This window comes from Eubalaena glacialis, chromosome 12 (genome assembly GCF_028564815.1).
Source record: "Eubalaena glacialis isolate mEubGla1 chromosome 12, mEubGla1.1.hap2.+ XY, whole genome shotgun sequence".
Lineage (NCBI taxonomy): Eukaryota > Metazoa > Chordata > Mammalia > Artiodactyla > Balaenidae > Eubalaena > Eubalaena glacialis.
The window spans coordinates 97,042,173-97,054,704 of NC_083727.1; the positions used below are offsets into that span (position 1 = coordinate 97,042,173).

The window sequence follows — 12,532 nt, forward strand, 5'->3', positions numbered from 1 at the left end:
ATTCGGTAAGGTGAAAATGAATTCCCCGTCCCAGCCCTGGTTGCCTATTTTTTCTCTCTAGTAGGAACCACTGTTTCCAGTTTCTTGAGTATCATTCTAGAAATATTACATATATATATTTTGTGTGTGTGTGCCGCGCCATGGGGCTTGTGGGATCTTAGTTCCCCAACCAGGGACTGAACCCGGGCCTTGGAAGTGAAAGCGCCGAGTCCTAATCACTGGACCACCAGGGGATGTGTGTGTGTGTGCTTTCACGCCCCCAGGAGAGTTAGGTATTTTTGTTTTTTTTAAAGGCTAGAAGGCTTGTGTGTCTTTGATACAGAAGGGAAAGAACAAGAAGAGAGGTAGAGACTGAGGAAGAGGAATTACTGAAGCAAGGTCTGGAGGAGGTGAGAGGATATAATCAGTGATGCCAGCATATGCTTTAGCAGGAAGAGTGGACCATTTTCAGAGTCAGGAAGGGCAGGCTGATGGCAGTAGAGGTTTCTGATGCTGCATCACTTAGAGGACCTACGTATCCTGGCTGAATGGTGGCAGAGATGTGGGTAGAGGTAGATCAGTAGTTGAGGAAGATGGCAGAAAAGATGTAAAATAGCCACTGTGGCTACTAGAAGGTATCACAGAACTGTCAGATCCAAAAAAAAAAAAAATCAATCCAAAAAGGTTTATTTTGATAATTTATAAAAGAAAAATCACCATAGCAACTTAGTTATTTACAGATTTAAAAATAAATTTACAGAAATTTATACACATCATATTACATTAAATAGCTTTAGTTAAGATGTTACAGGTAGTGTTGAACATACAGAACAAAACATAAATCAAGTTCTAAACCACATAAATGCCCTCAAAGCACGCTCAAAAACCACTGGAAGATGGCCCAGGAAAAATTGGCAAAATGAGCTTTCAGAAACCAGCAGTAAAGGTGGTCACCCCACTGGTTGCAGGTGCTGCGGAAGTAAGGGTCACCCTAACCTTTAGCTGCGACCAGACACGCGTAAGAGAGAGAACACATGTGAGGTGCTTTTTTAAAAAATTTAATTATCCTGGTGGAGCTCATAGAACGCAGGGCTTGAAAATTTATACTCTGATCCACATGAAGGTGGGATGATGTTCCTTGTGGCTAACTGGGCATCATACTTTCTTTTGCAGGTTACATGCCGGTCAGTATTCCAGCGTGCTAGGAAGGGAAGGGTGAGGGGCACGGAAGCCATGGCTGCGGACCGCACTGTCCCTGCCGGCTCAGGGCTTCATCCACTCGTTAACAGCCCCGGGGGAACGACACCATCCAAAGCCTTGGCGCTGACCCTGAAGCCAGAGAGGGAATGCCTGGCAGCTGCCTGGGCGTGCTTCCCTCACTGAAGCTGCCAGGCTGAATGATACAGTGGCTGGCGGCTCCGTGGAGATGCTAAAGTTTGAGATCTAAGTGTCAGGGAATGTTGATGACAAATCATTTTTTGAGGAAAGGGTACAAAAAAAGGTGTTTACCAAGACCTGAGAATTATTATCCAGCTTAAGCAAAGGTATAGAGGGGTCCATTTCTGCTCATCCCTTTCAGTGTGGTCTTAAAAATAAATAGAACTCCCCTATTTCAGATTGCCTGACTTGCAGCCAGGTATGTGACCCTGAATTGTAAGTTCCAGCAAATGTGTTAATAATTAAAAACAGCTAATTTTACTAATCTGGCAACTAGTGACATTTCATGATTACAAGCCTTAAAAATTTAATACAGTACAATTTTTTCTTGTATATAGACTGCTTACACATTAAAATATCAAAGGCACTGTTAGGTTACAAGATAAACAAAAGTACACTGAGACAGGATTGTTTATTGGTTCCTTCAGTTTCTGTGTCCACGGTGATCCCTAACAGCCCAGTTTTGTACTTCACCTTTGGCGAACAGTGTGAAGAAAATGGCACCAAATACGTTGATAGCAGCAGCAATGCAGAAAACAGTTTGCCATTCTCCAATAGTGTTCTGCAGAGAAAGAAAGAAAACGATGCAAATGAAAAAGGATTTTGTTTGTAGTCCGCTTTCAAAAAAGGTGGCGTCACAAGATTGTTTTTATACGGCGGTAGCATTATTCATAAAAACTGGAAACAACCCAAATGTCCATCAACAGTGAGATGGTGGCATATGTGTTCAATGGAATACTTACAGCAATGACAATGAATGACCCACAACAACATCGATACGCCTCACAAACAAAGAGTGCACACTGAACGATTCCATTGATATAAAGCCCGTAATCAGACAAAAATAATCTACGGTGTTAAAAAGGATAGTGGTTCCTCTTGGTGGGGGTGAAAGAGGAAGGAAGGGCTACCTGGAGGCTTTGTGAAGGAGGTAACGTTTTGTTTCTTGATTGGGTGGGCACTGGTCACACAGATGTATTAACTTTGTGAAAATTTGTCCAGCTTGTATACTGAGGATTTGTGCATTTAAAAAATGCATGTTACACTTCAATAAAAAAGTTTACTAAAAATAAAACATTGGCATGTCCTCAACTCGTGTGTTACTAGGAAAGTATTAGTATTATGCCTGCACATCATCTCCCAAGTTCTCAGGTAGAGGGTGTCAGAGGCAGATCAAGTAAGGATGAGTTAAGATGGACGTTGAAGTTCAAGTTTGAGGCCTGGCCTGAAAGATCCTGCAGGGCTGTTGAATGGCACACAACACAGGACATGGATCAACAAGACACAGTGTGTAATCCAGTGGTATAAAAATATCCAGTAGTTATCTACATCTCTGGGTCGTGTGACTATCTTTAACAACCTTTTTTTTGGATTTTCACAATTTCAACGTAACCAGAGTGCTTCATTTGCAGCAGTTAGAAAAGAAAAAACCAAGCAGCTGAATTGGCAATGAGGAAGAAAAAGGAAAGGCACCAGCAAGTTGTCATGAAGTCATTTATTTAGGAAAAAAGGAAGAACACGGAGAAAGAAAGGAGCACTCCATGGTTAATTATACTTATCTGAGATGAATGTATTTTGGTGAAAAAAAAAATCTTAGAAATCATCTCAAATTTTAGGGCCTATTTAGATATGCTTGCTAACAACGTGTTACCATCCTAGAGTAGAAGTCGGTCAGTAATTACTAATTACATCATATACCTGAGAGACAGGTTTAAGACAGCGTCTTAGGATTCTAAGAAAAAGCTGCTCTGTGTGATCTGCAGGATAAAATAATACCTCAGTGCTATCTGGAGGCAACGGGTGACTTAAAATCAATCAACTGTACCAGAAATCGCACAAAGCTCCTAGTTTGTTTTTTAACAAAAACTCCACCAGTTTTTAGAGAATGCTGTTTTGTCTGTAACAGAATTGAACCTCAGACACACTTTGACCTTTATTTCATTATTATTATTATTATGATTTGGCCACACTGCGAAGCTTGTGGGATCTCAGTTCCTCGACCAGGGACTGAATCTGAGCCATGGCAGTGAAAGTGCCAAATCCTAACCACTGGACTGCCAGGGACTCCCTATTTCATTATTTATTTATAATAAATAAATTATAAATTATAAAGTGCAGTAAACTTTAATTGTAAGCAATTACAATTGTACAGGTAAATGTGTTTTTCCTTTTTAAAAATAATGGCCTTTTTTAATAACATTAAACAAATGCTATAACAATAGATCTGAAATCCAGTTCAGTTCGCACTTTACAAACATTCAAGACTTGAATTCAGGAGTCCATATCTTGCCAGCAGAAGTGCCAGGACTAGTGATAATGAATGAAATTACTCATGGTAGTGTGCTGACTTAGGTTCTTGTGTTGCCACAACGCTCCATGAAGATAAGGGTAAACATCTGTGATGTGACGTACTGAGCGGTCCCAACATTCCTTTCTGTTACGTGAGAGAAAATGGTAACAAGGAGGCACTGATTCACTTGAGTAAGGAATTAGAAACGGCAGAGCACCACCTGCAGTGAACACCCGTGTCTGAAGTCAGAGTATTTGGTAATAAGACAATTTGTAGGCATATACTGAAATTCTAAGGATTAGATAGTGTTCATTTCATCACAGAGACAAAACAGAGAAAATTAAGTCTCTTTTAGAGGTTTAAGTCACCCTCTTGAAGAATACGTTTCACTAGGCCTTTAGATTTTCTTAAGCAGTAGAAAACTGGAGTTGGAAAGGGCCTTTGAGGTCGCTGAATTTGATTTCTTACACAGTATAACTCAGTGTCTCTGCTTCAGGCCACGCCAACCCCGGGCCCGCCGTGTTTCTGGGGCCTCAGTGCCCTGACACAGGCCGGATGCCAGCCCTTCCCACACCCTGGCTCACTCCTCCAGGCTCCTTCCCCGCAAACTGGTTGTCCCCTCCTCTGTGTCCACAGCAAGAGCATCCATTTTTTCTGCAGTTTTTGTCACACTGTACTTTCATTACATATAACCTCCAAATAATGAATTTCTCAAATATAGAATCTTATAATTTTGCCTTTGAATCCTTAGTATCTGTCACAGTAATAAGCGCTCAAGAAATGCCGGTTGAATACATGTTTGACCGTTTCAGGGCTCACTAACTCACAGGGCAGCCCATTCCACACAGCAACAGCTTTAAACAGAAAACTTGCCTATTGTCTCCTCGTACCGTCTCTCCGTCTGGCTTTGTGGAACTACCGAGAATAAGTCACCATCTTTCAAATATGTGAAGACACCTACACGTCTTCCTAAGTATTCTGCTCTTCTAAACGTTCTTGATTATTTCAACTGTTCCTATTCATTCTCACCCGATTTCCTGACACTTTCGTGGTTCCACTTCTGGAATAATTCTACATTGCCAATTTTTATTTGTTCAAACCAAAGATACAAGTTATTTATCTGGTATAATATCACAGCTTTTAAGTACTTGTGTGGTTTCAGTTACAAGATCTTCATTTAACTTAGTTCTATTGCTCTGTCTAAAATTCAAACAGTGTTCTTTGAAAATATACTTTCCTACCTATTACGGTATTTAGCTTTTTGTTGCTGTAAATAATTGCATAAGAATAGACATTCAGAATTTTACCCTTAATTAAAATATACTCAACTTTGACACAGATGTGCAGCTTCAAATGAACTGTTTAGAGCTTTTCAGTTTATAGGCAAATTATCTACTTACCTCAGGGGTCAGACTTCTAGCAATGATGGGCCCAATCATTCCAGGTATAGTGGCAAATGTATTTGTGATGCCCAGGAGGATACCAGCATACCTGCAGAAACATTTTCATAGGGGTTTATTATTGTGTTACACATTTTTTTGGGGGGCGGGGGGCACTGCGCAGCTTGTGGGATCTTAGTTCGCCAACCAGGGATCGAACCCGTGCCCCCTGTGAATGCAAGCGTGGAATCCTAACCACTGGACCGCCAGGGAATTCCGTGCATCACACATTTAAATAGCTTCTGTCCATAGATAGCTAGACCATTCCCAGGCTGTATTCTTGTGAAATTTTATGTCTAAATGAAACGTCCTACTGAAATAGGACTAAATATTTGGGGAGTTAAAAACCTGCATTTCAATAGTTCTAACATCACATAGAGAAACACAGCCATTGAAATGATCCCTTTTACAGTGAAACAGAAAAGTGCTGAGATATGATTTTCATACAAGGCTGTATCTAGATAGGAAGCTTCATGTGCCTTAAAATTTTTTAAGTTAAAAAGAGAATTTATTTCCTGATTACAAAATTTATGTCATTGTTAAAAATTAAAAAAAAATATTACAAAGAAAGTAAAATTACTTATAATCCTTCTATATAGAGATAATCAACATTAACATTTTGGTAAATATCCTAATTTTTTTTTCTGTAAATATTTTTAATATTTTATAGAAATGAGATCATACTGAACACACAATTTCACAACTTACCTGTTCAACTTATTACCTATCTTCTTGTCGCTAAATCCTTGCACACTGTCCCAGAAATAGACAAGTTGGGTTTATATATATTGTAGGTGTATGACAAAAATGTATTTTGAACTCTGTCTTTTCAGAATCTTTACTGCCCTCAAAGCTAGTACTTTGTGTTTTAAGAGGTACTCGTTCTCTAATTCAAGTTTGCCAATTCTGACTCCATAGTCTCCCTGAAAACTCATGTTTTACTCCCCTTTATTATTTCCAGTAGCCAGTGCAACATCTATGCTCATTCAATACATGCTGACCACAGAAATGCGTGTGACCCGCAGCTGTTCAGGCCCACGCGTGGTCCTGTGAGGCTGCACTGCACTGACTGCTGGAGCTTGTCCCACGGAGACCAGCACCCCTTCTGCGCTTTGGCTCCAAAGGGTCGTACAGTATGCAACATTTCGGATTACATGCTAGGGTTGCTGAACATTATTTTAAGTTGTTGTGTGTATCGATAGTTGTGTGTGTCAATTGAAGAACCTGGGATTTTGTCCTGTAGATGGCCCTACATTCTGGAGTTTGTAGACTGAGGCATCATTTGACATAGAGTTATGTCCCCTGTATTTCCTGCACACTGGTAGTATCTAGACTCGAGATCCTAAAGGGTTCATTACATTTAGGTTTGATATTTTTAGCAAGAAAACTTAATGGTGGTGGTGGAGTTAAAAACTAGTTAAGCAGGGACTTCCCTGGTGGCACAGTGGTTGGGAATCCGCCTGCCAATGCAGGGGACACGGGTTCGAGCCCTGGTCCGGGAAGATCCCGCATGCCGCGAAGCAACTAAGCCCGTGCACCACAACTACTGAGCCTGCGCTCTAGAGCCCACGAGCCACAACTACCGAAGCCTGCGAGCCACAACTACTGAAGCCCGTGCGCCTAGAGCCCGTGTTTCACAACAAGAGAAGCCACTGCAATGAGAAGCCCACGCACCGCAATGAAGAGTAGCCCCCGCTCGCCACAACTAGAGAAAGCCCGCATGCAGCAACGGGGACCCAAGGCAGCCAAAAATAAATAAATAAATTTATTAAAAAAAAAAAATTAGTTAAGCAAGTAAATGGCATTTATTAACTTATTTTTCATAAAAGTCACCTAGGTATATTCAAAGTCCAATTAGAGCTTTTAATTGTTTAATGAGATAATCAGTATTATAAAATTGTGGTCAAAATGAAAGAAACTTGATGTTTATTAGACCATATAGTCTTATTGTGGGATAATACTCTTTCTATTAGGGTTTAGGATCCTCAATACCTTGTTTGCAGACTACTTATCTGAAATTCCTCTCCCCATTTTAGACATGGAAAAGTGCCTGCAATGGACTGAATTGTGTCCTCCCCCAATCCATACCTCCAATGTGACTGTATTTGGAGATAGGGCTTTTAGGAGTTAATTAAGGTTAAATGAGGTCATAAAGGTAGGGTCCCAACCTAATAGGATTGGTGGCCTGACAAGAAGAGGAAGAAAGAGAGATCGCGCTCTCTGTCTCTGTGAGCATTTATGGAGGAAAGGCCACGCGTGAGGACGCAGTGAAAAGGTGACTGTCTGCAAACCAGGAAGAGAGGCCTTCACCAGAACCTAACCCTGCTGGCACCCTGACCACGGACTTCTAGCCTCCAGAACTGTGAGAAAATCAATTTCTGTTTTTTAAGCTACTCAGCCACATGGTATTTTGTATGGCATGCTGAGTTGATTGACACAGTGCCTAAATAAAATATCCTGCTGAACCTAATTCAGTTATCTATAAACATCACAAATTTTTATGTTGAAAACTCGTGTACACAGGGCACAATAACAAAACCACGTGGCACAGATCTTTTTGGCTTATGCCCTTTAGAGAGTGGATCTTAAATTAACCAAGCTTGGCAGAACCTGTTTTTTTTTTTTTTTTTAAAACCATTAACACCTTGGCAGTTGGAGGAACCGACTGCAATGTTGCCAGGCCTTTTCAGTGACAGATATTAAGTGCAGATGAATGCTGTGAAATTCTAAATGTCAGCACCAAGAAGCTCATTCAAGTATTTATATTACACTTGGCCAGGAAAGGCCATGAAAGATTGATGAGAGCCTGGAAAAAAGAACATGTTGCATGGATTCAGTCTGGATTCTGTGCTGTTGGAGTCCTAGAACTCTGTGGGATTAACGGTTAAAAATCTATCCCAATCCCTTGAATCTGGGCAACAAAATTATCCATAGAAGATATCTATTTTAGTCTACAGAAGAAAAGGCTTAGAAAATACCGTGTAGACTATTTATACGCTAATAGGAATACTGACTGCCTATTGAAAAACCTTATGTCAGGCAGCGTTCTAAGTATTTTGTATATCTTATCCCACTTTAATAGTAAAATGAACCCCAAGAGGTAGGGATTATTATCTTCATTCTATGGATAAGAAAGAAAGACTATAAAATGTTACCCAATTTGCCTGATTCCAAATCCGTACTTAATATTGGGATGTTATATCTATAATGCTGGGGCTTGTGGTGAAAAACTAAGCAAGAGAAAACTGATCTTTCCTACAGATTGAATTCAGTGATGACTGTTTTCAATAAGGCAGCATTATAGATATATAAAATGTCCATCAACAGAGGAATGGATAAAGAAGATGTGGTATATATATACAATGAAATGTTAATCAGCCATAAAATAGAATGAAATAATGCCATTTGCAGCAACATGGATGGACCTAGAGATTGTCATACTGAGTGAAGTAAGTCAGACACAGAAAGACAAATATCATATATCGCTTATATGTGGAATCTAAAAAAAATGGTACAAATGAACTATTTACAAAACAGAAATAGAGTCACAGATGTAGAAAACAAACTTATGGTTACCAGGGGGTAAGGGGGAAGGAGGGATAAATTGGGAGATTGGGATTGACATATACACACTACTATATATAAATAGATGACTAGTAAGAACCTGATGTATAGCCAGGGAACTCTACTCAATACTCAGTAATGGCCTATATGGGAAAAGAATCTAAAAAAGAGTGGATAGGGACTTCCCTGGTGGCGCAGTGGATAAGACTCCACGCTCCCAATGCAGGAGGGCCCGGGTTCGATCCCTGGTCAGGGAACTAGAGCCCACATGCATGCCACAACTAAGAGTTCATATGCCACAACTAAGGAGCCCACCTGCTGCAACTAAGGAGCCTGCCTGCTGCAACTAAGACCCGGTGCAACCAAATAAATTAAAAAAAAAAAAAAAAAAGAGTCGATATATGTATATGTATAACCGATTCACATGAAACTAACACAACATTGTAAATCAACTATATTCCAATAAAAATTAAAAAAAATAAACTATAGTCTCCTTGAGGATAGAATCTGGGTGTGCCTAGGACACATACCGCTTTGGACAGTAGATGCTCAGTAAATATCTGTTGAATAGATTTTTAAAAATGATGTTTTATTTTCCCGCCATTTATCTACTATTCTCAGAGTAAGGGAGGAAAAGGATGAACCAAACCAAATTGTTGATTATGAAGATACTCCTCAAATGTGCGAGAAATACATCCCTCACCCCACTGCCTCGCTTGGATGCAGCCAATTCTCATCACAGTTTCCAACCAATTATAATTATAATGCACGAAGGAGAGCCAATGGTTCAAACCATTTTAAAAGTAAATACCAGTTACTGTTGCCATCCACCCATCCATTCATTCATTTAACAAACAATTCTTAAGTATGTCATTTGTGTCAACCACTGTGGAAGACTCTGGTGTCCAACAATGAATTAAACACAGTTCTTGTTCTCAAGGAGCTCACAGTTTACTTAATGAGAAAGACTATGGGCCAGTAATGTAATTAAACCTAGTAGCCTGAATAATCAAACTATGTTAGAGACTCATACCAGGTTTTATAGAAGCATAGAGGCGGGGCCTTAATCAACCCTCTGTGTGGGCGGGGGACATTTGAGGGGACCAGGGAGGGGATGCCTCAGGAAAAGCTTCTTAGAGGAAGTAGTGCCCGAGTTTGGCTGTAAGAGATGAGTGGGGGCAGAGGAAGTACACAGAGGGGATGAAAACGTGTGAAGTCTCAGCAGTTGTCGAAGTAATAGGACAAGGGCCCACGCGGCACGTCCAGACATGGAAACTGCTGGGCTTGCCAAATTTCCACTCATTTTCAGCCATTCAGCTTGAGATTTGAACTCTAATGAGGCCTAGGAACTGTAGCCTGTTAGTATCTTCCCAAACTTTCTTTCACTGTATTACTTTATGTTCTAAGCTTAAAGGCAACCACGTGCCCACTGCTTTCCTGAAATATGCCTTTGATGTTAAGAAGCTCTACTGTTTTCTGTGATCGTTCACTGGTTTTTAGCTTATTTTTCTAAAACAAAGTGTGCGCTTGAAACATTTATAATGAATACTATATTAAGATGTGATATTGGTAGAATGTCTTTGTTTCATAAAGGTTTTCTTCTATATGATTTAATATGTGTGAGAAAATTCGAGGTTATAAAAGCCAGATGATTTGCAGTGAGACTGATGTGAAGTCATGTGTCACAGCTAGTGTAATCTCTCAAGTCAAATAAAAATTAGATCCCTTATTTCAGCCATACAATGTTTATTTTGTGGTTTACATGCAATAACTATGTTATTCTTATATTATTTTGAATTCCAAGTATTATTTTATTTCTAGTCTGTTTTACCGATTTGTACTATATGGAACTTTAATAAAATTACTGTCATTTTAACAGCAAAATAAACAAACAAACAAACAAACTGTTTAGCTTCATACCATATCTAGATAAATGTTTGGTTTTTTTTTTTTTTGACTTATAGGACTCATAAAATGTCAGGGCTGGACCAGGGTCTTTAAGACCGAGAGTTCAACCAGCCAGCTGATGCTTGAAGCCCAGTTCCAGGGTACTGCCTGCAGGCTGTCCAGTAAATGCTTCAGGACAACACCCTATCACTCTCCGAGCCAGCAGAAGCTTACCCAGGTGCAAGCAGGGTTCCACGTTTACGTCTTCAACATCTGCTACGGTGTTTGGCACAGTGCTTGCTTAATGACTAGGTCCATTAATCAGCGTGCTGACACTGACGTTCAGTGACGACAAATCCACCTAACTGTACATCCAGTTCATCTCTCTCCATCCTGTCTAAAAGGACATCATGGGAGACCTTGTTGAAATCCTGATATACCAAATATACTGTGTATACACGGTCGAAAATGATGCTGAGAAATTTGCTATTTTGGGGCTTAGTGACCCAATGGTGGCTCCTTAGTGATCAGTATTTTCTTTTCCAAGAGCTCACCAATCATCCCTTTAGTATTTTGCTTGGATTGATTTGTGACCCTGATCATGGTACCTGACTCAAAGTTTGCCAGAAAATAATAATGAAGTTTATTGCATTATGTGCAAATGCATTTATTGCATTATCAGCTAAGTGTTCTCTCTCTCTCTCTCTCTCTCTCTGTGCTCTATTTAATCCTCAAAACAATTTTATAAGGTAGGTACCATGGATATTTGTTTTTTCCTTCTGTAGCATGCACTTTCGTCTTCTTTTGACAATAGTTCCAATTTCTATTTAATGATCCAGTTTTCCTTCACTGCCAGTTTAAGAGAGCATGGTGGGGCCCTTGCCAGATTCCAGAGCTCTGACAGACTTCAGGCACCTGATCAGTCCATGAAATGGAGTGGGTAGCTTGCCACCCTCCTTCTGGCTGGGTGGCTGCTCCGCCACTTTTACGTTCCTTATCGTTTTTATTTCCCGTATTTATTTGCTTAGTTTTATAATAAAATCACATTAACTGAGGCAACCAAAGTACGTATCTGTTCTCTGCAATGAGTTCTTTTTCCTGAGTTTTCAAAATAACTGCTAGTGCCTCTTCAATGACCAATTCTTAAGATCTTTTAAATAAGTCATTGAGAGGCACCTTGATGTAGCAGAAAGATCCCTGGATCACAGAGCTGGGAGACCTGGATTCAAGCCTTCGGTCTGCCATTTGCTAACTGTGACTTTGCAAGTCACACAGCTCCTCTGTGCCTGAGTTTCTTCATCTTCCAAATGAGTTCTTTTCTTTGTGTTCATATCTTCACGTGTTGTGTGGACGTCACCAATGGCTCCCTCAGCATCCATTCCCATGAGGCTTAGGGGCACTGACTCCTTCACCTCTAGCTTTAGGGGCGGGTGCTGATTGTGCGGAAGTCTAATGGCATTCCCTTGGCCATGGGGGTTGGTTCAGGGGTGGATATGTGACTCAGTCTGGTTCCAAATGAAGCCTGTATTTCCATGATGGAAAGAGGAAAAGATCATTTTCTTTCTTGCTTGATGTGAATGAAGAAGCGTGTAATCCTTGTTGTTACTGGCAATCATTTCACTGTATGATTTTATAAGCAGATCCAGCCTTAGGATAAAACTGGTATGAAAGGCAGAGTAGAGAGTGGAAAAGAGACGAGTCTTGGGTAAGATCAGTGGACAGCTGGATATCAACTCCTGCTTGAAGCCTACCATCTCTGGACTTTACACTAATAGATTATGATGGTTAGCCAGCTTGAATTAGGATTTCCATTCCTTCAACTAAAAGTGTCTGAGAGATAACACAGCCTGGGCCGCTTCTGTGCCAAAACTCCCAATTCCCAGATCCCTTTGACTGAGCTTGTTAAAATCTCAAGCCTGGATCAATTCAACAGCAC

General features: G+C 40.3%; 1 protein-coding gene across 1 annotated transcript in view; it reads right to left on the reverse strand.

The window, feature by feature from the left end:
• Positions 1 to 685: 685 nt before the first annotated feature.
• The window catches only part of SLC17A5 (solute carrier family 17 member 5), a 48,036-nt gene continuing 36,189 nt past the window's right edge, over positions 686 to 12,532 (reverse strand). The window contains exons 10-11 of the mRNA XM_061206755.1: positions 5,107 to 5,197; positions 686 to 1,978 (exon numbers count right to left, since the gene is read on the reverse strand). Of these exons, the coding sequence (XP_061062738.1) occupies positions 1,841 to 1,978; positions 5,107 to 5,197 (229 nt within the window). The 3' untranslated portion in view covers positions 686 to 1,840. The remainder of the gene's footprint in view (positions 1,979 to 5,106; positions 5,198 to 12,532) is intronic.